The 26,345-nt window shown below is 54.1% G+C and overlaps 6 protein-coding genes across 6 annotated transcripts; 2 read left to right on the top strand and 4 right to left on the bottom strand.

Moving 5' to 3' along the window:
• Window positions 1-126: 126 nt before the first annotated feature.
• On the bottom strand, window positions 127-3,079 carry BBK36DRAFT_1115651 (vacuolar sorting protein; the record flags this gene model as incomplete). Its single annotated transcript, XM_024890149.1, has 4 exons — window positions 127-291; window positions 354-500; window positions 563-2,801; window positions 2,946-3,079. 4 exons carry the CDS (start codon window positions 3,077-3,079, stop codon window positions 127-129), a joined length of 2,685 nt encoding a protein of 894 aa, XP_024750965.1.
• Window positions 3,080-3,626: 547 nt separating this feature from the next.
• Window positions 3,627-4,940, bottom strand: BBK36DRAFT_1135101 (DUF706-domain-containing protein). The gene is given in 3 exon segments (XM_024892529.1): window positions 3,627-3,706; window positions 3,721-4,652; window positions 4,831-4,940. 1 exon segment carries the CDS (start codon window positions 4,645-4,647, stop codon window positions 3,721-3,723), a length of 927 nt encoding a protein of 308 aa, XP_024750966.1. The 5' UTR covers window positions 4,648-4,652; window positions 4,831-4,940; the 3' UTR covers window positions 3,627-3,706.
• A 7,660-nt stretch (window positions 4,941-12,600) lies between these two features.
• On the top strand, window positions 12,601-15,953 carry BBK36DRAFT_1197410 (hypothetical protein). The gene is made up of 8 exons (XM_024896985.1): window positions 12,601-12,993; window positions 13,102-13,415; window positions 13,515-14,731; window positions 14,784-14,944; window positions 14,997-15,027; window positions 15,093-15,263; window positions 15,324-15,657; window positions 15,742-15,953. The coding sequence occupies exons 1-8, from the start codon at window positions 12,639-12,641 to the stop codon at window positions 15,874-15,876; spliced, it is 2,718 nt and encodes a 905-aa protein (XP_024750967.1). The 5' UTR covers window positions 12,601-12,638; the 3' UTR covers window positions 15,877-15,953.
• Window positions 15,954-16,218: 265 nt separating this feature from the next.
• BBK36DRAFT_3657 (hypothetical protein) lies at window positions 16,219-16,831 on the top strand (the record flags this gene model as incomplete). The annotated part of the gene is made up of 2 exons (XM_024898041.1): window positions 16,219-16,335; window positions 16,394-16,831. 2 exons carry the CDS (start codon window positions 16,219-16,221, stop codon window positions 16,829-16,831), a joined length of 555 nt encoding a protein of 184 aa, XP_024750968.1.
• A 525-nt stretch (window positions 16,832-17,356) lies between these two features.
• On the bottom strand, window positions 17,357-18,152 carry BBK36DRAFT_1168031 (TPR-like protein; the record flags this gene model as incomplete). Its single annotated transcript, XM_024895120.1, has 2 exons — window positions 17,357-17,432; window positions 17,506-18,152. The coding sequence occupies 2 exons, from the start codon at window positions 18,150-18,152 to the stop codon at window positions 17,357-17,359; spliced, it is 723 nt and encodes a 240-aa protein (XP_024750969.1).
• A 1,435-nt stretch (window positions 18,153-19,587) lies between these two features.
• On the bottom strand, window positions 19,588-21,170 carry BBK36DRAFT_1115819 (hypothetical protein; the record flags this gene model as incomplete). Its single annotated transcript, XM_024890166.1, has 2 exons — window positions 19,588-20,478; window positions 20,547-21,170. The coding sequence occupies 2 exons, from the start codon at window positions 21,168-21,170 to the stop codon at window positions 19,588-19,590; spliced, it is 1,515 nt and encodes a 504-aa protein (XP_024750970.1).
• Window positions 21,171-26,345: the final 5,175 nt, after the last annotated feature.

The following is a 26,345-nucleotide window of genomic DNA, read 5'->3' on the forward strand; positions in this document are numbered from 1 at the left end:
ACATCTATACTCTTACGCTCTCATCGCCTGCCGCCCTTGAAAGATATTGCCTCTCTCTCCCTTTTTCATCTTTGTAAGTTCCAACCCTCAGATCAACCTAATCGATCGAGCAGTTACCCCAATCTTCTAGCTTGGATACAGCACAACCCCCTCATACTGCCTGGACTTGATATTCTCCAGCGTCTGATAGAAGTGCTTTTTGCTGGCCTCGACCGAAGCCGAGTCCGGCTGGTTGCCCGCCACGTTTGAGTGAATCAGCTCAATCAGCCCGTTCAGATATTTAGTAGTCACCTGAGAAAAACGCGAGGCGGTCAGTGATGGCTTTGACGCAAGAGAATCTCACTTCAACATACCGATTCGTTCTGCTGGTCATAGTAGTAGACGTAGCGGTCCAGGATCTCGACAAACAATTCTATCGAAGTGGCCGACTCCATGCACGAGTCGGCCACACGAAGGGCACGCTGTAAGCATTCAAGCACCCGCTTGCCGTCGCGATAGAGCTGCCCCCCAGCTGTTAGCATTGTTGCTTTGCTTCATCTTCGCGTCAACTTCTTCTTCTTACCTCGGTCTCTTCCGTCTCCCCATTGACGGCATTTGGAGTCGCCCACCACAAGTGACTCGCCAGGTAGACGGCTCGGCATTGATCTGGTTTCCGCAAAAGCTTGCTGCCGTGCTGTGCGCACTTGGTGATGAGTGTGTCGTAATTCTCCTTGCCAAAGTTGCGAGTCTGGTGAAGAGAGGTGGCAATGACGCAGACGGCCTGGAACTGGGCTTTCGAGTCCGAGATGGATTCCTCGTAGGCGGTAAAGGCCTGCGCGTAAAACTCATAGGCCACCTCCTCGAACCCCGTCAGGTCGGCCGTCTGCCCTGCCCAGCAGAACAGACGCAGGGCCAGCTCAGCCACCCCCGCGCCGTTCACGCGCGTGTACAGCGTGCTGATGGCAGAGTGGACAAACTTGTACAGAGCGTTGATCTGCGTCTCCCAGTTGTCGTCGAAATGCTCCCTCAGCTTGAATTGCCTCGCCAGCTTGAGAGACGCCGTTACTAGTGGCGGCGTGGTGGTCCGGATGCGGTCGTTGCCCTCCGCAAAGGCTTTCCGCGTCATCTGCAGCAACTTGAACTGGGTGTCGTTGTCCTCGGCCTGAAGCAGATGCACCATTCTCGCCAGCCACCCTTGCTCCTCCATCGTCTCGTCCGTCTCCACGGCTCGTCGCTGGGTGGCTCCGGGATATCCCTGGGGCGCCTGCGTTCCCTCCTTAATGAGCACCGACAGCACGTCCAGGACATGCTCCAACTGATCCGTCTTGGAAATCTTGATCTGGTCCTTCAGGAGGCCGCGAATGATGCCGCCGGCAACCGCCCGGCGGGTCGGGTATGACTGAGCCTGGAATAGAGGGACGTATGTCGGAAGGGATAGGGCGGTAAAGATGGACACGTAGCGGTTCAGGGGCGCCTGCAGCAGCGCGAGAAGGCTCTGCTGAGCCGGGGCGGAGTGGAGATCAGCATTGTTGATATTCTCTTTTGTCTTTGTGGTGGCATAGGCCAAGATCTGATCCACGTAGTCCAGTCGGTCGGGATAGTTGTTCAGTGCCAGATTACAGAGCGATACCAGGAGCGCAATGGTATCTTGGATGGGGAGGTGCTGAGCTTCGACAAGGTTCTTGACTTGTGTGAAGAAGACTTCATAAAGCGGTACGTCTTTAGCATCCAGCCCTTCCTGCCCGTTGACGGCCGCTGTCTCAGTCTCGGCGGCTGAAGGGGCTGTTGCATCATCCGCCGTCGCGGCTCCATCTGCGTCGCCAGCTGCAGGAGGCGCCGATGCCTCGCCCTCTTCCGGCGGCTGTTCAGCCTCGGTGCTGGCCTTGTTGTCACTGGCATCCTCCACAGGAGCCTGTTCGGAGGCCGCCGGTTGAGCAACCTCTGGCTCGGTCTCTTTCTGGAGCTTCACCCTCTCGAGCAATTTGGCCAAGGCTTCGGCTTCGGCCTTCTCTTGATCCGGGCCCTTCTCCCTCCCGCCTTCGCGCTCGGCGTACTCGGATAGACGGTCCATGAGGCCACTGACAATGGCCTTGACGTTGACGTGCGGGTTGAGTCTCGATACGGCGCCAAGGAACTGGTCCAGCGTGTGCAGGTGGAACTCGTCGGGGAACACCTGGGTGATGACCTCGAGGAGATACTCCTGGGCCAGGACATCTCGACACTGCACGACCTGCTCCAGCAGAGGCCCGAGAATGGCGGTCTTGTATGTCTCGAGGTCTACCAGCTGGCTCAAGCGCACAATGTTGCTTCCCACGAGAAGCTGGAGCTCTTTCCGTTCACGGATCCTCTGCTCTCTCTCGCGCGAATGTCCTTGGTGCTGTAGACGAACCCACAGCTTGTTCATCTCGACAAAGTTGGTCAGAATGAAGCTGATGGAGTCGTTGAGGTTGCCCTCGGGGCCATCGCCGCTGCCAGTCGGAAGGTAGTCTCTAGCTTGACCAGACATGTAGTACCGCAGAAACAAGCCCCTGATAGGGTGCTGGACGCCGCGGCTCATGTCCATCATGTCCTTCATCAGCTCCTTGACCGGCGCATCGGGTATGGACATGTAGGCGGTCCCCACAGTGACCATGAGGTAGAGCCTCGGGATGATGTTGCCGGCATATTGGACCAGTTCGTAGAGATCGGCCAGGTGATTAACAGGGTGGTTTTCTCGGAGGTGGACCGCCAGGAAGCGCAGAGCGTCGAAGATGGCCATGTAGAGCTCGTAGTACTGCTTGGGGCCCAGGCTGCTGGTGCGGAGCTCGGAGACGAGCGTCGAGCTGCATCGAACATGTCAAGCACGTCAGCCTTCCGCACTCTGTTATCTGTATGTCGCCATCTCCTTCTCAATCTTGTCCCGCCAATTCCCCTCTCATCCTCTCTTCTCTCTTCTCTCTCCATATCCACGTCGCATCGGCACGTACCAGCACTTCAGAGCGTCCATGAGCTTCCCCGGCGTGTCGAGGCATTTCCGCATCAGCGACGTCTGCTGGCGCACTGCCACCAGGGCATCCTCCAGCAGTCGGGCCTGATCCTCCAGGGGGGCCGGCGTGGCCATTGTCGCTTGTCTTGTAGCAGGCGGCGGGGTAGCTTTGGAGGAACGGTTTCGGCAGGGAATTGAGGCCCTCAGCTGCGCATTGATCAAGCAGGGCGAGGCGATTTGCGCCGGGAGTTCGGGTGGTGATCGGATGAGCCTGGAGGCGTGGTGAGGGCAAGGCAGAAGAGCAGCGCAAAGTGGCTTGGCTGTGCCAGTGACGACAGCTGGAGAATTATGGATACTGAGGTACTGTAACTGGACGGACGGAGTTGGGGAGCTCCGGTCTGGAGAGGTACGAGGGGCTTGTACCGTCCTGGACAGCCACGTGATTTGAGGCCTGATACTACATGGACATTTCAACCAAGCCGTGAGCATATAAATCAAGACTCGTACATCATTCAGTTCACGAATATTGTCTACAAAGCTCGTCTTCTTGGGCTTCAAATGCAAAATTACATGACATCGACATGTCTTCGCTCGCCCGGTCAGAACTCTGATCATCATGTACCGTATCATTCGAAGTGGCTGAGATACAGCCTTCTATTCCCATCCCCCCCCTTAAGCCTCGTACCAAAACATCGCTAAAGAAACAGCAGAACAAGACACAAAATCCTCAGAAAAACGCCCGCTTTATACAAGAAATCCTCCCCTGCCTTTACTTTTCACCACCTGACAATCTTTTGCGGGAAAAACTCATCAATGAGCTCCATGTAATAAGGCTTCAGCTCCTCCACGCTGGGCACATCATCACTCTTGCTGTACAGGTCGTACGGGTTAAACGCCTGCACGGCCTTCATCATCGCCCAGTCCTTCTCGCACATAAACTCCCTGTACGCCCCCTCGCGGTGCCAGGGGTAGAACGAATGGTACCGGATCATGGCCAGCGCCTCGTCCGGCAGCGTCGACTGGTCGCGGACCACGTGGTAGAGGTACTCGTCGTGCCCCCAGCTGAGCATCATGTTGTCCAGGCCGCAGCCGGGCGAGTAGATGCCGTACTTGGTCGAGTACACGGGGTCCTTGGTGTCGGGGTTGCCGGCGAAGGTGTCGGACAGGATGATGCGCTTGTCAAAGGCGCAGCCGACGGGGAACGTGTCGCCGACGACGTCCCACTGGCCCTGGGTGCCGAGGTCGTCGAAGAAGAGCATGAGCTTGCCGAGGTCGTGGATCAGGCCGGTGACCTGCATCCACCGCGGCTTGCCATCGCGGCGAATGGCCTCGGCGGACTGGAGGAGATGCTCGATCTGGGACAGCGACGTGTCGGGGTCAGACTCGTCTACTAGCGTGTTGAGCTTCTCGATGGCCTCCCAGACGGTCATTTCAGGACGCACCCGCGAGGCACTGTGGAAGCGGTTGCGAGCAGCGAGGTTGTACGCGACGGTCTGCTTCTCGTGCTGCTCCCTGTAAAAGTTCTTGACGCGGTCGCAGGCATCCTCGTACTGGCGGAAGTTGGCCTTGTCCTTGCTGGCATCGAACTTGGATTCTGAGTCGTACTTGATGCAGTTGACGTCGTCGATGGCATCGGAGACGTCTTCCAGCTTCTGGCCGGCTGAGTAGCTCTCGCCGAGATCTGCGATGGCTGATGGTGCCATGATATGTCTCTGCCGTTGTACTTGAAGGGCGATCACGGCCCGAGTATGCGAAAGGAGTCGTGAGGTATAAGTGTCAGATGAGATGAGATGCTTTCCAAAGACAGTTCTTTATAAGGAGCTGTGTATGTCTTGATGATACTTTTGAGAGTTTCTCTTGAGTTAGTAGTAAATCTCCTGAACGAAGAAGGCCAGTTCCGCCCCCGAGGAGACCACAGGCCTTAAGTATCTCCTCATCCCATGCCCGACTTTGCCCTACTCTCGAGAAATCGCCCTTTTACGTCATTCGAGACCCTCCTTTCCCCCCCTCAAGAAAAGAAAGAATATGAGAAATATGGAAAGCATCGCCATGTGCTGCCCGTCGGTTGCACAAATGGGTCGAAGATTCCCCTGGTGGTGGAACTTGGTCCCCCCTTCAACCGAGTCGGCGGCGGCATTTCCATATTCGGGACCGCCTCAAAGAGTTAGCGCCGCCGAATTCTTTCCCCAGCGGGAGATTCCCCAGATCTTGTCGTCTCCTCTGCGGACCTGGATCTGGATCTTGGATGGCGGGCGCCGTTGCTCGATCAGGCAGACACAAGCTGCAAATCCGTCCATGTCTATTGGACCTTGTACCAATATTACTCCGTATGGGGGGGCGAGAGACGAAGCTTCAGCTGTTCATCGCATTGGGGCAGATCTGGCCTGCTAATTTTTTATCATAGTAGTAGTATTCTTTTTTGCATTACTTGTTATATCCGGCGGGATCTCACCAATGAGGACCCCTACTGTCCATCATTTATTCCTCGAGTGGTGTGATGCCGAAGGACCTACACTGTTCTCGTACGGACATCATCACGTCCCCATCCGCAACTTCTCCTCCTCAGTCAATCCCATGCTGTCCGAACAAGACTGATGATAAGCAGCTTCTCCCAATCGACCCTCCCCCGTCATTTCCAGTTCGAGACCTTTTCTCTTCTCCTTTTTCTTACACTTCATACACTGGAATCGGACATGTATACCATGGCTCAAATGGTCGGCTGACTTGCAAGATCCACCTTTTGCCGCCGGTGTCGCCCTTGGGTTGTCTCGAAGCTTGCAGTTGATTGCCCAGTGCGGAGTGATGATACCTGCTCGAATCGGACAGCTCAAAGTATCTACTGCGCTCTTCCTCATTGGCACTGATGAAATGAATGATCCTCTCTCGTATGATGGAAGGATGTTTGGGCTGATGGAACAGAAGTGAAAGCCGGTGAGCATCTCTCACTGCTGGATCTTCTTGATGAACCCCAGATGGACCAGATATGACAACAGTCGGCTTGCCTCGCCGTTTTGAGACATGATTCTTGAAGACGTGAAGATGGGGAAAAGTTGTACAGTATTTCGCAATTTATGCACCCGAAGCTTGGCTCTTACTGAAGATGGGAAGCAAGAAATGTCTCGGAAATTCTGTTCCTCTTGCCAACCACCATCCTCCTCGTCTCTGGCAAGACATCTCCCAAACCTCCGTTCTTCTTTTGCCGATTCTTGGGCGCAGCTCAGTGAACTGCATCCATTCTCATCTGATGGAATACTGCTCTATTGTATCTGCTAGATAAGAGTATCAGCCTGGTGAAAAGGGCCCAGAGGCGAGTATCTCTTGGCTTGGTCTGACGCCTATTCGCGTCATTGGTCCTTTCACTCATCTGTCGTCTGCTGTAAGTCGTGCATCTTGCACAGTTGGAAGCATGAAGGGCTAAGGCTTCTCTTCGAAGCTGTTCTCATGCTATCAAATCGCACTTCTTGCTCAGAGGCAATTCCTCAAGCTCTTTCTCATCTCAGGAACCACAAACGTCCTTCTTCCGACTTCTTCTTCTTCTTAAAAAAAAGGGTATCTCTTGGTCAATGGAAGAACTTGTATAAATTCTATTAGTATCATTAGATGACGATATAACGAGCTTCGGAATAAATAAAGGATGAATACTAAAGCGATCGATCATAAGCGAGAGAAAGGGAAGCCCCCCTTATGATAGCAAGCCTGGAGATATATTGCCATCCCGCCAGGGGCGTTTGTGATTGAGAAGCAAAGACATAAACAATCTAGTTAGCCAAACATTCAGCAACCCAAGAGAGTGTAATGACATGCAGTGACAGCCAATGGCTCTTTCAACAGTCCGATATTAGCTGCCCTCACTCACCAAGACTTCATCATCAAACAACCTCCTCAAAGCTTCGAAGCCACCAACCTCCCCCCCCATCAGCACCGTCCCAGTACGAAGCAATACACCGCCAGTGCTCCTCACCATGATCCATCGCCAACGCACAATGCGGACTCCCCTCAAACGCAACGCCCCTCACACAAAACCCCTTCCTCCTCGCATCCTCCATATGCCCCTCGACATCCTCCCACCTCACAACCTCATCCCCCCTCGAATAAACATAAAGCCTCTTCGCCCTCCCCAGAACCCCAGCATCATTCAACTGCTCCCGCAGATCCCTCACCGAACGCATCAACCCCACGCTCTGAAGCCCCGTAATCATAACAATACTCGGCCACAGCGCCGCACAGCCCAACAACCGCCCAGGAAACGCCTTCGCAAGCGAATGCGCCGCAGTCCTGTACGCATTCTCAAACGACGCATCCCCAAGACAGCAATCAACACAATCATCCGAATAACTCTCGTAAGATCGACGACATTGCACCGCTCGTCATCGCGTAAGCTCAGCGCAAGCTGTATGGCGGTGTTACACCCCCATTGCGAAAAGACGTGCCAAAGAATCAACGGCTCATCGTCGCCCGCGGCTTCAATAGTGTGCCGTATGAGTACGTTACGGGCCGGGGCCAGCCGGGCATGCAGCACGCTGAACGGGAGGGCGGTCATCTCGAGGAACCGGGCGGTGATGAGCAGGTTCGAGGAGCCGGATACAGAGATGAGTAGCCATCAAGGTATTTCTGAATCCGGCGAGGCGTGGCACCGCCCAGCCAGGTACACAGAATGATGAGACGCGCAGACAGCGCTTGTCTCTGGGGTTGTCCTTGTGCCCGTGTCCGTGTCCGTGTCTCTGCTTCGATCTGGATCTCGATGCCGATCGACGTAGTAGACATCTTATCCTATCGCCTCGAAGGGCCAGAACATTGTTGGAGAGGCCATTGTACCGATGAGACACAACCACAACCTCTCACAGACTCGAACCTCGATTCCATCCTCTGTGTGAAACATACGACAGAGGAAGACAGAGCGTTCGTTGGCTCCCCATGGTTCAACGCTTCTTTCACCGTTGGGCGAATCCTTCGTGCTGGGGATCTGCCGAGAAGTGGTTTGTTGGGTCTAGTAATGGCTTTTGTTGGCCGCCGTCCCGAATATGAGGGGCTCCACTCACTCAACTCTAATCAACTTCCCCTGCTTGCAATTACTTCCGATTCTGTTTGTAGGCCTTGAAAGTTTGCACTTAATATTCTGCCTGAAGACCTACGTTAAGAAACTTGATATATAGTGAGCTTGTCTTTGCCTTTTATAGGTATCTCGACTCAGAACAAAGTATCTACAAGATATTACAAAGCGCAGGCATACCTTACAACATGATATTACAGCGCACAAAGGTAAAGATGCAAATGCAGTCACTTTCACATGGATCCCGCTCTCGCGCCCTGCAGACGTTGGTCATAGCTAAGCCCAACTTCGCGGATTACATGTGAACGCAGATTTAAGACTACTGCAAAAATCAAGGCGTATTTGAAGAAACTTGTTGGTTGTGTCTGGAAGCGAATCTGGTGAATCCATGGCCAGAGCGTTGCCGTCATTCTACTGAAAAGACCTTTACCAATAGTATTGAGATCCGGTCTGTCCCGTCTGCTTGGCGCTTCTACTGACTCGGGAATTGGGCTCTCAACTGTTTCGGCTATGACATGATACTTTTGGTAGGTCATTTCCTAGATTCATGGATGACACAGTCTCATCATGAAAGCGGTTGGACTTACATCAACAGTAACTACCATACCATCACCACCATATTCCATCACATAATCCTGCAACTCTGCATCCTATGGAGCTGACCAGATCTCCAATCTGCTGTGGAGATGGAGACTATTCAAGGATGTGAAGCTGCAAGGGGTCAGCTGCATTGCTGGGTCCCGGCAATTCGCCAGAGGCCCCCCCCTGCATCCCTCAAAGCACAGTCGGTGCCAGTTAAGATGCAGAAACACAATGACTGCATCTCGACCTCGTCGAACATCGTCTTGCTCGGGCTCTGACACCACCGACGTGGCTACTGCGGTGCAACTGGACAAATTCTCGGATTCGGGCGGCAACGATCCTGTCCTACCTCTTAGTCCTGCTGAAAGCGTCACAAGGGACGCCTTGGGATGAATACAGGTGACGCTACCATGATGGAGAGTGGATGTCAGGCTCGCCGCGATATCTCTGTCCTACCCAACTGGATCCTCCAACACCCGAAGTCCAGCGGTGTGTTCTCCCTCACTGAACTGATGGGGGTAATTCGGCGTCTTTGAATCTGTCCCAGGAAGCTGGCTTGCCCTCTTTGTACGAAGGACCCAAAAGTGAACGTGGTTGTCAAACTTTCTGAGAATAGGTATGTTGAACAAACGCAGTCGACCATTCAGTGCACGAGAACAAGACAAACAGAACAGACTGTCGACCGATCTTGGAAACACCTACACAGATACACGTCCTACTCCGTATGTCGTCGTGCGTCGGTATGTACACGGCGTAGCCAATCAGGCCAGGACAGTTTGCATTGCCTATGGCCTTTTGGCAACCTGCTGCAACAGAGGAAGATCGTCTTGGGTGAATGCAGCTTGCATCAGCTCGGGCATGCAGAGACTAATCTCCATATTTCCGCTTTGGAATAACACGGTAACATGGGTGCGTTGGGCGATCCTAGTGTTAATGCCATCGTGGATTCCGTTTGCCGAGTTGGCAGCTCAAAGCAACATGGCCCCCAGTCGTGCAGATACACACCCTGGCAGCCATTACCCCATCCAGCCACTCGGGTCTTTCGCCGCGTCGCCGCACGGGTTTCCTCATCATCACTGTCGTTGTCGCTTGGAGTGAAGCATCAGGCATAGCTGCCTTACAGAGTACTTGAAGGAAGTTCAGGCGACTGGAAAATTAATGCCGCTGTCGGGGAAGTTCCCCATATGAGTACACAATCTGTGGCCAGTGTTGGGTGAGTTGTCAGCCCCGTCACCACCACTAATACAAGAAGGATAGACTTGACGCCGAGGTTGTGCTTGCCGCCCGCAGCCCAGCCGGTGAGTCCGGACGAGAGACACTAATGGCCTGTTAAGGGGCCGAGTTCGTGGTATACAACATGTATGCGTGAAACCAATGGTCGAATGGTCGAATGGGCGACAAGTTTGCCGGTTGGTGCCATCCAGAACTCACCTTGTCCAGTAGCAGTGGGTTAGCTTGCATCACTCGCAGTTTTGGGCAGTGATGATAGATTGGAAAATGGGAGGCTGTTTTGTTTCTCCAGCGCATGGGTTGGTAATGACACTCGTAGATTCCATCGTATAGGTAGGTGGAGGAAGATGTCCTTTCCCAGGGGCAATAAGCAGTCAACCGGGTTTCTACCTCGAGCTTGACGCTGATGGACGTGTTGGCAGATGGAGTCATGGGACCCCAGTCTCTCTCCACATGGCCGTGTTTGCGTGAATGGGTAGGCATGAGAAACACCCGCATCGTCTTCTTGGCCGTTAGACGTGGCTCACAATGATATGCCCAGCATCAGAGTGATAAGTGGTGCTCCGAGTCGTGGACCTGCCAATAGCCCGAGCCTCGTCGCTTCACGTGGCATAACTACATCGAGCTCGGTGTTGCCTTTGCTCAATGAGGATGCAAACATGATCTTACCTTGTGCTCTGCTGCCACCTATCAGGCACAAGTGCAGGCGCCTGGAGGAGGCCTTGTATATGCGAGCAAGCGGACAAGAGCATGGAACAGAGATCTTGATGTCACACCCGACGAGGACCTTGGTCGGCTCCGAGTGGATGGGTCAGCTCTAACCACTGCTCTCTTGGCGAATCTGGACTTGCGCAAGGCGTACTCCGTCAGCTGTGAGGGTGATAGGCAGAGCCAGGGCGAAAGGATTTCGGGCCGTAACGGTGGCTGCACGTCATTGCTCGGTGGTTGTCTCTCTCTCTGTTTGGGTATGTGATGGGGCGCTTCAGCATCTCAGCGTGCTTCGTACTCGAGCCGTACCACAGTCCGTACCACGCCTCGAGAAGACGCCTTGGCCCAGTCATATTTGCTTGGCCCCTCCGTCCACTGCTTGGGGAGAACAGCTTCGTACACTCCGGCTGGGCAGGGATCCTTGTGTGTCCGGGCCTCTGAGTGCCTCACACTGACCGCTCGGTGGTCTCATGGACCACCGCTTCGTGCTAAGGCAGTCCTAGTCAGGCCTAACTTGAGCTAGAGTAGCTCTTTGGTGATGGCGGCCGCAACGGTTTAGACTTTCAAACGCTGTTGATATTGGCACACGGCTGGCAAATGGCGAGCGACGCATTGCGGGAGTTAGTTTGCAGAAGTGGCCATGCATGATGAGAGCTGAAGGCCGCAGGAATTCATGAGGACAAACGGCTCAAGATGGTGCCTGGGGATCGTTAGCAGGTACAGATAACATATCCACTGTAGTGGTCAGCATTATTTGTACCTGGATCTTGAAAGATCTGGACAGGGGCCAGGTGAAACGAAAAGCAAACATCGTACAGCAGCACCGCATGGAAATAAGCCTGCAGCTAGTTCAATATACACCTGTTCCAGCACCGCAAACAATGGGGACATGATACCTTACCTTATGCTACGACCATGCGCGTACGGAGTATGAGCATGTACTTCGTACAATCCAAGCAAGGGGCCTGCGGCCACATCAGGCCTCGATTGAAGTTACATGTACTCCAGACTCGACGCAAGGCGATGGCGCGACAGGGGATCCCGGGATGGCCATCCTGCAGCCCAAGCTGTATGTGGTCCATCCGTTGACCTTGATGGTCCTGAGCTTCGCCGGAGTACCGATAAAAAGCAAGCATGGCACCTCAGGCACCTCCGGCACCTCCAGAGGCGATGCCTCACGCTCTGCTCACGACCATTGCCCTCAGTCGCACGGTGGTCAGTGGCCAGGGGCAGAGAGACGGCCATTGGAAGAACAAGAGCTCGAGCCACGACCAAGACAAACTGCAGCGCTCGAGTCGCCAGAGGTCCGAGTCAAACAAGCAGGTTGAGCTCGAGGCCATGCCGAGCAATTGTCGTCTGTGCTCGTTCTTTGTTTAGCTGAGGTTCCATACCTTACCTGATGATTCGCTCTTGGTGGCTCGTCCATCTTCACCGTCGTTCTATTTTCCTCTCAATCTCGCCATCTTGGCTTCCTTGGCATCGCCTCCTGCAGTTGCCATTCAATTGCTGCGTCTCGAATTAGCAGGAGTCCCCGGCTGCTTGCCCGAGAGCTTCCTTCCTCATTCTTCGAGTCCAGCTGGCTTGTAAGTGAAGGACCACGACTCCCTCCTTCCCCCTCCGGCTATCGAATCGCCATCCTTATTTCCTTCTCCTCCTCCCTCTTCAACTTGCTCTCCGTCTTTACCTTCTTTTTTTTTTTCTTCAATCTCGCCTCGAACCCATTGTTTACTGTTGACTCGCATCTTGCAAACAGCGCACGCCAACTCACAATCTCAGCGCTACATCTTCTCGCCCATCTTCAACCCGTGATCCGGTACTCCAGGCCGCTTCATACTACCACGTTACTGCAGACATTCTCGTCAGATATATATCGTCTGAGTAATCAGCTCTTCTCTTCTTTTCTCGTCAGACTAAGCTTCGTTCCGCCTCGACGCGGCAATACCGACATCGAGTCCAAGTCCCGGGATCTTTGCCTCTCCCAGACGTCCGCTTATTGCAACCTCAGCCCTCGATATCGATCGACCTCGGCCTTGGATCTGCGTCCCGTCCGCAATCTGGGTCTTCAACAGCGCTAGCCCGTATCCTTCTGTCAAGGGGTTCCCGGCATCTGGCTGTTGGCTCAACATGGCCGCCGTTGCCAACGAGGGCGCAGTCCTCGTGACTCTCAAGTATTTGTATCCAGCTGCTGTCTTTCTCTATTTCCTCGCCTCGTCTCTCGTGGCTACCTGCACTCTGCAAACTCTCAAGAAGAGTCAGAATGCCCGGCCGGAGCGTCCTGGTCGAAAGGCCGTTATCTCCATACTCGGATTCTTTCTGTCGACCTACGTTGTTCAACTAATCATCCTCGGCACTCAATCTATCGTCGAAAGAGCTGCTCCCCTCGAGCATCAGGTTATCAACTATTTGTCATGTACTCTCGTCTTCGGTATCCTCTTCATTCAGCTTCTTGAATCCGACACCATCGTATGGTATCCTTTCCGTGGATCGTGGTTTATCGCGCTGTTCTTTGAGGTCGTTATCTCAATCCTGACGGTTCTTCATACAAGTCAAAAGGTACTCACCACCTATGACATGCTCCACATTGCAGTCCTCGGCCTGAGACTTGCTTCGCTCCTCACTCTAGCAGTATGGACATGCCTTGGCATCTGGACGAAAGCCCACCCCCCAGCGACAGATCAGGAAAGACAATCTCTTTTGCCAAAGCCCAATGGAGATCAATCCGACACTCAAGCCGCTGCTGGAAAGCCTGGCAACACTTCTTCCTATGGATCAACAACACAAAGCGAAACCACGTCCGACCCAGAGTACAATTGGGAAAGGAGAGAAAGAGAAGCCCGTGAAAGCATGGAGAAGAGGCTTGAAGAAGTCGGAAACTGGTGGCAATACGCGAAGGGCTTCGCGGTATGCAATCTCCGTTCACAATTTCACAGGTCCCTTCTTGCCTTTGGCTCTCCATGAATAATTGAATCAGTCTCCAGCTGACAACCTCTCCTATTCCAGATCCTGTTCCCCTACATTTGGCCGGTAGGAAACCGTACTTTACAATTGCGAGCGGCAGCCGTCATGTTATGCCTTCTCATTTCGAATGCGCTGCATCTGCTCATTCCTCGGCAAACCGGCATCATCATGGACACCCTTGGTGATGCATCTGGCAGTCCCTGGGCAGCCATCCTGGGTTTCGCGTTACTCCGACTGGCAGCTTCTGAGTCTGGGATTGAGCTTGTCCGTCAGTGGCTCTGGATACCTGTCAAATACTATTCTCAGGATGCCTTGACTCGCGCGTCTTATTCCCATATGATGAACCTTTCGGCTGATTTCCATGACTCTAAGAGCTCATCCGATATGCTGATGGCCATTCAGGGCGGCTATGCCGTCTCAAACGCAATCGAAAACATTCTCCTCTCTGCCGTCCCTATGCTGGTCGATATGTGCGTCGCAATCGTTTACCTTTCCATTACTTTCGGTCCGTACGAAGGCCTAATAACCGTGGCCACCGGAACCGTCTTCATCATGTTCGCAACCCGCCTCGTCGCTGAATCCAAGTCGGCCAGCCGCAAACGCGTCAACGCCATATACCAGGAGCATTACATTCGGCACTCTGGGCTGGTCGGGTGGCAGACAGTCAGCGCCTTCAACCAGATTGGCTTTGAGGACAACAAACATGCCAACGCAGTGACGAACCGATGGCTTAAGGAGCAGCAGTATGTGATGAGTTGGTTCGTTTCCATCGCATTTCAGACGACTGTTCTCACTGCGGGCCTCATGGCAAGTGCCTTTCTTGCCGTCTTCCGTATTCACAATGGACAGGCGACACCGGGACAGTTTGCGATGCTTCTCATGTATTGGGCCCAGCTCACCGCACCGCTGCAGTTTTTCGCCAGGCTAGGCAAGAGCATGAGTGATAACTTCATTGATGCGGAACGCCTCTTGGCCGTCATGAAGACCAAACCTACGGTTCAGAACAAGAAGAATGCACGACCACTCAAGTTTGTATCTGGGGAGGTTGTGTTCGAGGATGTCTGCTTCAGCTATGATAAGCAGAAGAATATCATCAACGGCGTCAGCCTGCATGTCCCCGCGGGACTCACAGTGGCCTTTGTAGGGGCAACTGGAGCGGGTAAATCGACTCTTCTCAAGCTCTTGAACAGGTTCTACGATGTCACAGGGGGCAGTATCCGGATCGACGGAGAAGATATTCGCGATGTCGATCTCTTCAGGTAAGCTGTTATCCATATGGCTCCCATTACACTACTGACTCATACCTTCCAGTCTGCGTGATCGTGTTGGAATCGTTCCTCAGAGTCCCATTCTCTTTGACGACACCATCATGAACAATGTGCGCTATGGCAGAATCACAGCAAGTGATGAAGAAGTGTTTGAAGCGTGCAAGGCCGCCAGCATTCATGATAAGATCTTGACTTTTACAAATGGTATAGACTATAGTATCTGACGTAAATATGCATGTGCTAACCTTGTGACCAGGCTACGAGACGCGGGTTGGCGAACGAGGAGTGTGAGTACTAGGCTTCCTTTCTCAGATCTATTCTCTATCTCGGAAGGTTGAGCTGACAATCACAGGAAACTGTCTGGCGGAGAGCTCCAGCGTGTGGCGATTGCCCGGGCCATCTTGAAGAAGCCTGACATTGTGCTTCTAGATGAGGCTACAAGCGCGGTTGACACGGATACCGAGCAGCAGATTCAGCGTTCTTTCAAAGAGCTCTGTCAGGGCCGCACTACCTTCATCGTGGCGTATGAATTCTCTCGTAGTCACTGAGTCGTCGGAACATTTGCTGACCAATATTGATGCAGTCACCGGCTCTCCACCATCATGAACGCGGACCGCATTGTCGTCGTTGAAAATGGTAAGATCATCGAGCAGGGCACTCACGATGAGCTCATCATTACCAACGGGCGATACGCGGATCTGTGGTCGAAGCAAGTCTTCTTGAAGCCGCAGGACGATGACTCCGCCAAGGTATCCGATGATGCGAAGACTCTTGCCAACGATTCCTGCTCCGAGAGAACGTCCACTGAGCCGTGCGAGCCGCAAGACGAAAGCTCGCCCGCTAAAGTGGTCCAAGAAGGCGATGTCAAGGTAGTGCAAGAAAGCAATGGCAAAGCAACACGAGAGAGCGATGGCAAAGTGCCGGCAGGCAAGAAGTGTCAGAAGGAGGTAGATTCTGACATTAATTCTAACACTTCACAAAATACTGACGGATCCTGTTAGGGGTCCCGATTGAATCCAGTGGCCCCTGAATTCACCCCTCGGTCCATGGCAGCAACCGCGACGAACGCCTCTAGCAAATCGACCCCTGCAGCATATCCGATTGTCTCTTCGACCATTGGCAAGACTGGGACTTAGGCAGTCACAGGCCACCCAAGCAAACTACGATGGTCCGACGAAGTGTCCATCATAGATGAACGCGGGATGAACAGTACACCAAAGAGCCATTTGACCGAATCAAGCCGCCCTTCAGAAGCCAAAGGCAGTTCCGAGAGCAGTTTCGCCGTCTCTGAGCTCCGAGCACAACCCACAGTGATTGTCCAAGGCTCAAGCGTCAAGCCGCTTGTCGTGGAAATAAAAGTCAAGACGAATAGCGCTGCGCCGTCTACTCCACGTGATACCAGCTCACTCACGCCTGGCAATGCAAAAAGCACCACAGATACAGAGGCCATTCCTCCCAAACCCGGCAATGTCGTGTTCATGCGACCACGTTACTCTCGTCGCGTCCAGTCAAGGAGTGAGCCCACCTCGACTTCCCCTGTGTCTGAGTCAACGGATAGCAACCTGCTTCCAGCGAAGCCAGCAGACGACACTACCGTATGTATATCTGGCAGTTCCAACGATGGATAAAGCAGGCGACTAACTCATTTGACAGGAGCAACGTCGTGTATCCGCCCCGATTGCGCAAGCCATCAGCAGCAGCAGCGGCACCAGCAACAGCAGCCCGGCGCCTTCTCTGATCCCCAAGCCTGGCAATAAAGGCCTGCCCGCCGTGAGACAGCTGCCAATTCCCCCGCGCAACTCTAGTGATGGCAAATGTGGCATATACCCAAGCCCAGCTCCCAGAGAAAGCCCGGAGCGAAGATTGCCAAGAATACCTACAGTCACCAAAGTGGTGAGAGATACGACTCCCATTGCGGCAATGGCTACCCCCACCAAAAACGAGAATCAACCACCGCAGAAGACTGGTGAGAATCGGTCGACCGTGGCAACTTCCGGCCGTCCTGGTCGAAGCATCAGACGCATGCGAGCCGGAGCTGAACGTGGACGCCGAGGCCGCGCTTCTCAAGGTCCCGCGGCACCCAGCAGCTAAGAACCACTATCAGGACCAGGGGACGAAGAAAGAGGACACCCAGGCCTGTATAGGTGCTTCTCGACGCAATATTATTTTGGTTTGTATAGACATTATCATATGCATAATCGTTAGACACGCGCAGACCGAGTTGACAACACACATTTGTGGGCGATGGACATCTTGCGTGAGTCGGGTGAAGGAAGGGAGGGGTCTATGTTTTGATGGAGTTAATCACGAAGGAGCAGCATGGAAGAAAGGCCAAAGAAAGGCGGCAGTATACCAGTGTTATATATGTATATACTAGGGATGGTTCCAGAGACACTCTGCTTGATGTCGACGAAGAGCCACCATTGCTAGCATCATGATGATGGAAATGGAGTGCCTGTTTAGCTTGCTCTATTTATATCATTAACAACGCGCGCTTCGGCCATTGCGCCTATTACTCAGTCCTACCTTATCTAGCTGAAGATGTCGGCCCTTTTGTTTCTGTACCTGTTTTTCCTTGGTCCTGCTTCGTCCTCCTCTTGCAATATCGATATCGCCTTACCGTCCCGCACCGCCGGAGCCAGGAGCACCTCCGGCACCTCCAGCACCTCCGCCACCCATCATATTCCGTGCCCTAGAAAGCCCAATGATGAGCATATTGCACATTGCATCGTTGCAATTCCACAATCGAGGGAAGGAGAACTTACATCTCGGCAATGTTGGGGTCGGACATGAGGGATCCCAAGTCGGGCATGCCGCCTCCGCTGCTGAACTGGCTGGCCATATCACGAAGACGAGGGTTGCTCATCAGGTTGTTCATCAGGTCCGGGTTGCTCATGAGGTTCTGGGCCATGCTGGCGAACATGGGGTTGCTCATGATGGAGCTCAGGTCGGGCATGCCACCGCCGCCGCCGCCGGCACCACCACCGAACATGGAGGCGAGGTTGCTAAAGTCGGGCATGCCGCCGCCGCCGCCAGCACCGGCGCCGGCGCCGCTGCGGGAGAGGTTATCGGACTCGGACTCGAGCTCCTCGACGCGGCGCTTGGCTGTCTCGTAGCCCTTCTTCATGGCGTCGGAGCCGCCGTTGCCCTCGTACTCGATGCCCTTCTGGTAGGCCTCCATGGCGCCCTTGGGATCGCCGAGGGCGAAGCGGGCGAGGCCGAGGCGGGACCAGGCCTTTGTGTAGGTGGGGTCAATGGCGACGGCGGCCTCGGCGTCGATGCGGGCGGAGGCGTGGTCCTTTGCGGCGGAGTGGGCGGCGGCGCGGTTGGAGAGGAAGACCGCGTTGGAGGGGTGGAGGGCGAGGGCCTGGGTGTAGAGGTCGATGGCGGCGGCGTAGTCCTTTTGGGCCATGGCGGCGTTGCCCTTTGACTTGAGGGACTCGGCCTCCTTCTTCTGGGCCTCGGTGGGCTCAGGGACGGAGGACGGGGAGGAGGATTGCTGTGCGCCGGCGGTGGATGTTGAGGAGGAGGGTGCGGGTGCGGATGCGGAAGTGTTGCTGTCGTCCTTGGGCTTGAGCTTCTCGTAGAGGGAAAAGACGCTGAGGAGCTTCTGGGGGCCGACGGCGGCCTTGACGGCGGCCTCGTCGGAGGGGTCGACCTTGAAGGACTCGGCGATGCAGTTGATGGCCACGTCGATGGAGTCCTTGTCGTCGGCGGTGAGGGTGCCGTCGGTTGTGGAGGTGGAGAGGAAGTCGCAGATGGCGAGCGCGAGGCGCTGCTTGGGGGTTGTTTGGGCGGCCTGTTTTGGGGGGTTTTTCACATGCTTGCGTTAGTTTTGAATTGGGAGGGATTGTTGCGGTGTGTGTGTGCGATTTGGGAATGCTTCTATCGCTGATGGGGAGGATGGGGTGGTGATGTATGGGCGTTTTTTGCGTGGTGTTGATGATGACGATGATTTCGAGAGGCGGGGAGGTTGATGAGGGCAATCAATGGGAGGGGGGAGAGAGGAGGGATTCGGCATTGCGTACCATGGCTGGTTGTGCGTTCTGGCGCCGCTTTGATATGTAGAGGAGCGCGAAGAGGGGAAAACTGAGATATACTATACGAAAAGAAAGAATGAAGCTTATTCGATTGTAAGAAAAGGGGAGGAGGTTTGAAGCGAGGAGGATGATCGGCGGAGGAGAAGCAAGATTTCCGAGATGGGAGAAAAAAATAGCTGGAGGGCCACAGATGCCACACAGATGAGAAGAGGGGACCCCGCGGCAGCCTGGTTTTGGCTCGGGTCCGGTTTGTATTATGGAGCTTGTACTGCCCGGTTTGATGGCTGAAAGTGGCAAGGCGTGGGTGCTGGAATATTCTTTGTTACCTCCGTGGAGGGGATTGATAGCAGTTTGTTCATCACAGCTGTACAGGTTCTTCCTCGAGAGTTGGAATGAATATCGTCCTGTCATTGATAAGAGAAGCATATGAAACCATCAGCTTGTTGCTGGCTAAAAATACACGTACAGCGGTAGGTGCAGCTGCACGACTGGAGATGAATATGCCGGCCATGTACCAGATCGAAGCAGCCCCTTTGCCCTGTCACCAAAAGTAGTACCATCCTGATAGACGCAGAAGTGACCTCTTCCGCAGTTGATCTTGGTCTCACCATGTCCCAGTGGGATAGATACCTGAGCACTCCCTAAGCAAGGTACGGCAATCATTCCGCCAGATTCAGTTCCGAATAGCACTTGGCCTGCCCTGTGACCACCCAAAACTCCATTCCCATGCCCTGTTTCCCGTGCTCGATGCCAGTTTGTGTCGACGCAGAACAAATCGCAATATCAGCCCGCTCATCATCGCCGCACTCACTTCCTCCTTCGCGGTCTATCTACATTCTTCACCTTGCGGTTCTGCATGGCCGCCACCTTACGAGACTTGCTGTACACCCGGATGACATCGCTCAGGACGACATAGAGGCATCCACCCACCAGACTGCGCCCCCACTGCTGCTGTAGCAGGCCAGGTCGTCCCGACGGTGACGGGCCAAACAGCCAGTGGTTCTTGGGCGGGGCTGTTGTCCAAGATCGCGGCAGCATCAACCGCAGAGCTTCACCCATGGCAAAGGAGATGCCTGGCAAAAGGAGAGCCCCAACGATGGAGTTGGACACGTTGGACAGGAGACCTCCGAGTCCCATTCTTCGTGCGGGCGGCGCTTGAGGTGCTTCCCGTTCGTTTCCCTGAGCGTGTCCGTTAGCCAGCTCGTCCTGGGCCTGGCCCCAGCGCTGGCGACCAAGCTGCTCATCCTCGGGTACCACGATCTGGACCTCGTCGTCGCCATCCTCCTCCACCTCCTCAATGAGAAGCTCAACTCGAATCTCGTCTCCCTCCTCCCGCTGCTCCAGACGAATCTCATGCTGAGCGCCCCCCCGCGCCTCGCGGCCCCCATTGTTGGCTCCGGCGGCGGGCTCCTCCTCATCCGGATCCAGCACGTCCAGGATGTTCTGAAGGAGGCCGATAAACCCTCCCTCTCCGTTGCGCTCCAGGTCTTGCCGATGAGCGCCATCGGCCTCTTGTTGCGGGTCGAGGGGTGGCAGCCCCGAGATCTGTCGGTTAAGCTTCACCTCGTACGGCATGACAAAGTCCCTCCAGAAACTAAAGTACATCTTTCGAATGATGGGCAGGGCCACCATGGCCATGCGGGGAGAGGGAGGCCACTCCAGGAAGTTGTCGTTTCGAATCATGCTGTAAATGCCGTACTGTTGGGCCAGTTAGCGTCGTCAACATTGCCATCTCGTCTGTTGAATGATGAATCTGAGGTACTCACAATGGACGCAGACTGCATAAAATATCTGTTGGTCAGCCCCGGCAGCAGCTGGCTCACGAGCAGCGTCGGCGCGACATTCATCAGAATCAGCGCATTCACAATGCGCTCCTTTGCGAAGCGCAGCGCCCCCGGCGACCGCCCGTCAATCACCATCTCGGGCCCCAGCGCGAACCGCATCAGCGCCTCCTTGCCGGCAAATGTCCACAGGGCCATGGCGCCGTACATCTGCAGGCTGAACTGGACGCCGACGGACACGCCGGTCAGCAGGATGAAGGGGCTCGCGCGGGTGAACCTCTGCTGGATGGCGTCGTGCAGCGAGGCGATGGGGTCCCAGGGCCCGTCCATCTCGATGGCGGACTTGCACACGGGGCACTTGAGCGGCTTGTTGGAGCGCTCGCAGTCCGTTACCCACGACAGCATGCAGTCCTGGTGTGCCTCGAGCGTGCAGGGGCACGGGTCGACCCACGAGCCGGGAGGGTCGGAGGGCTCTTCGTCCGTCAGGCAGATGAAGCATCGTCGCGGCGCATCGGACGGGCGGTCGACGGCGGCGGCCTGGATGGCTGCGGAGCGCGGGGAGGAGGGGGAGGGCGTAGACTGAGGCTCGGCCTTGCCGGACGAGTCCATGGCTGTGGTGGTTGTCGCTCTTCTCCTCGAGCTTTCTTTTTCTTGTCGAGGCTGCTAGCAGAGTTCCGTATGCGAGGGCTAGATTTCGGGTCGTAGCATCTTCTGCGCTTCGGTTGGGAGGACGCGGGCGAGGTGGAACAGCCGGCGAAGGGAGCGGGGGACAAGGCAAGCAGATGCAAGGGCTTTGACAGCCACAAGATGGCTGAACTGATGAGGCTATCTGGAGAGTGCGTCGCTATGCACAAAGCGCAGTCGTTGTCGGTTCTGGTGAGTCGTACAAAGACGTTGAAACGAAGTAGTAGTCAACCGCCGCTCGAAGGCGTGACGAGCTTCTTCTCCAACCACGAGGCAGCGATAATTGATGTCAGAGCGGCCCACAGAAGGCGCGGGTCGGGCCAATTAGAGCCTGGATGATGTCGGCAGCGGTGCGTTGGTACCCAAGTACTCAGGTACTGACCACTGCAAGTACCCCGACTTCCGCTTCCAGGGACTGTTGACGATGACGGACGGCTGGAGGTTATCTCAAGACTTGATTCCGTTGTTGATGGTAACATGTCATGTTGAGACGAAGAATGATGCTTCCATATGAATGCAGCTACAGATATCATTCTATCATGGAGTCAAGAGTGATTACTGCGCAAGAGTCAGCGTCTCGGTATCTACAGCAGTACCCTACACACACTTGCTGGAATGAGGATGCATCCACTCGACACCGACGTGCATCGAAATCTACAACGATGCATGTAGCCACCGTGTAACACACCATAAGGTAGCCAGCCATCCGCTGTCGATAACGTCTCAAACTCCAGACTTGCGACTACCTTACCTACGCAGTTGTATACTGGGCACATCTATCACCAACGACTCAGCAACACGGATGCGACATCACCACGATCACGACAGTAATGCGGCCTCTTAACAATGAATCGGCTCTATTGTGCTAATCCTATTGCTTTCTCATATCGCCTGCTCATTCGAACCCAAGTCCTCCACAACCCCAGCATACTGATCATGTAGTTCTTTCCGGTCAAAGGCATGATCGAATCGTTGCTCGCGTATTCGAGCTTGCGCGGTGTTGCAGAGGAACGTGGGATCGATTGCCAGCCTCCATGTCCAGGGTATTGAGGAGGTTGTTTATTTGTGCTGCGGATGGAATGGGTCAGCTCTTGTTCAGAAGCGCAACGGTTTAGAAAGAAGAGGCAACTCACAGGGCAGTTGTCACAGGTGCAGCCGGAGCCGCAGCCGCAAGAGCCAGATTCAGCACAACCGCAGCCACCCATGATGTCGAATGTTTTGATTTGGTAGAAGAAGTGTGAAGAAAGAAAAGTTGTTGTTTCTTGGAGTGAGAAGTTCTGCTTTGGAAAGGAAAAGCTAAAAGAAGATGGAGGAGGGGGGAATGGGCGGTCAGGTTTATATAGCACTTGAGATAAGGCAAGGGCAGATTTGAGTTTCAGCTACTACTCGATACTGTACTGTACAGCCCGAGATGTGCACGGGAAGGATCTAGTTTACTCTTGCTCCTTCCTGCCTTGATGCTAAGCTTTTTTACTCCATACTGTGCAGCTTTTCTTTTCTCTTCTTTTGCTACCTATTTTTTGCCCCTCATCAGCTGGCACCCCTCACTTTGGCTGACTTGTCGCTGAAGCTGACGATGAAAGCTGCTCTTTGGCACTCATTGGACCTAAATCAGCCGGTGTATGTGGGCTGAATAACGGCACATCTCTGTTTCCCTCTTCTGATACGCCGACTTCCTTCTTCCTCTTCTTTACATCTTCCTCTTCTGCCATGTAGCAGCTCGTTGTTCTCAAATCTCAGCACATGGACCCCTGTCCTTGGACAAGCGATCTCATGGGTCTGCCAGATCCAACAGTGGAGCACCAAAGGGTCGATGTGCCACCAGTCAGGCAAGAAATACGTGGGTGGGACAAGAAATACAGGCTATGCTTGGCTGATGACCAGCAACGAAACCCACGATGAATCGATACTGTGTGCATGAATTTCATGCTGTTAGCGCTGGAGCCGTCGGCTCATCGCCAACGTGGCCCATTCGACTGACTGTGTCCTCGGGGGGTCAAACGGGGTGTGACGTTTGTCTTGTTGTCTTTGACGAGGGAGGCAGCAGGTTTTCCCTTGGTCGGCGTCACAAACAGCGGCGGAGTTGGAGCCTTTTTTGGCGCTCGTTCCACGGGTTGCCACGATGCTCATGTGCGGCAAGGGACGAGGCACGGAGTGGTGATGGTGCTGATACTACGAGCTAACATGCAGTACGGAAAAGAGCAGACGTGTGTGTGTGTACAGACACTCGTGTGAAGCCACCTGATGCGACTTCAAGCACCGCAATCAAGCACATCTCACGATGCTGCGCAACGAGGGGCAACAGCATCTCACCAAGAGCTGCTGGGCTTATCTCATCTGCATCCCCGGGCTCCATCGAATCTCATCATCTCTCTCCTCCCCGTTTTTCTTCTCCTCCTCTGCTCGGGTATTCGCCGTCTTCCCGCCAAGCCGGCCGCCAGATGGCATCGGCGATCGGAATGATCGACAGCCAGCCTTGTTCCCACCAGACAGGCGCAGCTCCTGGTTCTCATTCCATCTACTTGTCCAATTTATCGTACGTTACACAGCATGATGCCATGGGTTTCAAGGCTTTCGCGTCGCACAAGGGAGTACAGCGCGGTACAACGTGGTACAAGGACTTGCAGGCTCTCACTTCGTCCGGCCCGCCACTAATACCTGCTGTACTAGACACTCCCTTGGGGTTGGCGACGTAAGATCCCTCTTTCTGTTGCGACTAATGGGGTATTACGGAGTACATTGCCTGTTCGTTATCAAACAGCATCAAGGAAGTAATCGCCGTTCAATTTGACGGTGACATGCACCGACTGATAGCATCAACCTACTCCTCGCATCCATCTCATACCTGTTACAGCGCTCATTACGACGCTTTTGCGCTCGGGAGAGACTCACGGCACATGCATAAGAGGAGAGGCATCACATGTCTTTTCTTGTGTCCCCTAAGCTCTTACCAATCTCACAGGGGATGTCCCAATTTAGCATCAAGACACTCAGCCAGCAGCAACTAACAAGACCCCTACAGGTAGTATTACTACAAGTAGTACATAGATAGTCTACCGTCCCGGACCCTGTTTGCCTGCCTGCATAGACGTCAAGGGTACAGCCAGCCATGCCGGTATGCTGGGGAACGTCAGCAGCCCGACGGCAGGGGAGGGGGTAAAGGGACCCCGATGACAAGCTAGCTAACTTGTTCGACTCAAAAATCTGCACGCTTCCCAGGATAGCTATCATGGCTAAACCGCTGCAGCGGTACGACGAGATATCCGTTCCGCAAATCCGTCAAAGGTCTGGCCAGGGGCTCGGAAAGAGACTTTCGGATGTGCTATGTTCTGAAGAGCACGGGTTGCAGCAGGTTTGTCTCGTGTCCAGGCGTTGAGAAAGATTGTTTCAAGGCGTTGAGAACGAAGCACAACTACTGTGGTAGTTCTACCAACCTGACGCGCGGCAACTATTGCAAGGATAACGCTGCTTTGCTCTCATGCTTGCTCGTACATAACTAGGCTGACGGCATATCTAGTCTTCATCTATCTCCGCAGGGTTACATTGAAGAACGCCTTCAACTGGCATTTCAGTCCTGCTCTAGTTGATGTTCACCTTACTTCAAAGAGACTTGACCCTATCTCTACTAATTATTCCGCATTTCCCACGGAGAGACACATAGCGAGCCGTCTCCGAAATAGTGGCATAAATGCAAAGTTATTTCCGTTGACAAGCAAGAACCGGGGAAAAGGCATCTTCAGGCCCTGTCCGTTCCGTCTGTTCCCATCATCGGCTGGACCAAGCGTCCGGTCAGGGAACAAGGGGAGAGGGGTGTAACCGTTTTGCTCGTCTGCTGCATTATCCTTGTGCAGCCGCCGAGCTTGCCTCACCGGTTACACGTACCCCATGGAGAAGTTACCTATGTGCTCCTGTTTAGATCGTATGTTATTCCTTCTATAGATAGACTCCTGTTTGCAAGCATCTTGTTTGCAAGCATTATGGAGCTACTGGCTAGTTGTTTTCCGATCCTTGGTCCATCTGCCGTTCTACTCCGTGCCGTTAACCTGGAAGAAGCTAAACAACCATACCATTTTTCTCTTTTCGCCTGGAATGTTGCAGAAGAGCAGCAGTATTAGTGCTCTGTCCTCTGTCTAGGTCAGTACACACAACTTGTACAAGTAGGTAATTGTCCCACCCCCCTTCTTGATGAATGATTTGTCAAAGCAAAGCAATTCACTTCAACGCACTCCCGTTGCACTCACCCCCTTTATCCCTTGCCCTTAACACCTCCCCCTGTCTCCCCCGGTTTGTTTGGGACCCCAGAATGCTTGGCGATGAGTAGAGTATGAGGGGGGAGGGGGGAACATCAGTGGGTTTCCTTCTTTTGTTGCTTCTTTTAGACCCGGAACCGGTGGGTTTCGATCTAGATGCTCTTTTTTTTTTTCTGATAGAGAGCAAAACTCCCCCCGTGTCAGTAGTAAATGCGAGTTGCTGTGCCGTTCTGCCTTTAACTCTTCCCTTGTGTGCCCAGCTCTGATACCTGAAGTTTCCGGGAAGCCCTAAGCGTGTTTGCACCGCCTACTGCGAAAAGCTGACACTGGAACCCTGTCTCTACTTGTGTCGTCGTCGTTCCATGGTCTGTGTGCTGTGTGCTCTTTGTCGTGGGGATATGCCGAAGGGCGAAGAAGCCTCGAAAGGGAAAAACTCTGGAAGAAGAGGAAGGAGGAGGATGAGGAGGTAGAGTGATGACTACCTGCGGACGTTACATGGACAACACTCAGATGAAGGACCCCCTTGTGGCTCTGGGGCAAGTTTGCGTTGTTGTAGCACTGACCAAGTGCGAGGTCAAGGCCTTCGGAGAAAGAAACAAGAAAGAACCCTGATCGGGGCGGGCTACATGGATCCCCGTTTGCAGACGTGGCGACAGACGCATCTTCCTGTCTAGAATGGCGTGAGGAATTAAGATCCAAAGGGCGTTTGGTATGTGGCACAAAGCCAGACGTACGCGTGTTAGTAGTAGTAAGCGGAAGTTCTCAGCTGTGACCTTCACCCCGTGTCCGTGTTTTCAGCTGCTTCACCGGCATCGGAAACATCTGCCGCCGGTATTTCATGCCCCCCCCC

Source organism: Trichoderma citrinoviride (genome assembly GCF_003025115.1).
Source record: "Trichoderma citrinoviride strain TUCIM 6016 unplaced genomic scaffold BBK36scaffold_5, whole genome shotgun sequence".
Classification (NCBI taxonomy): Eukaryota; Fungi; Ascomycota; class Sordariomycetes; order Hypocreales; family Hypocreaceae; genus Trichoderma; species Trichoderma citrinoviride.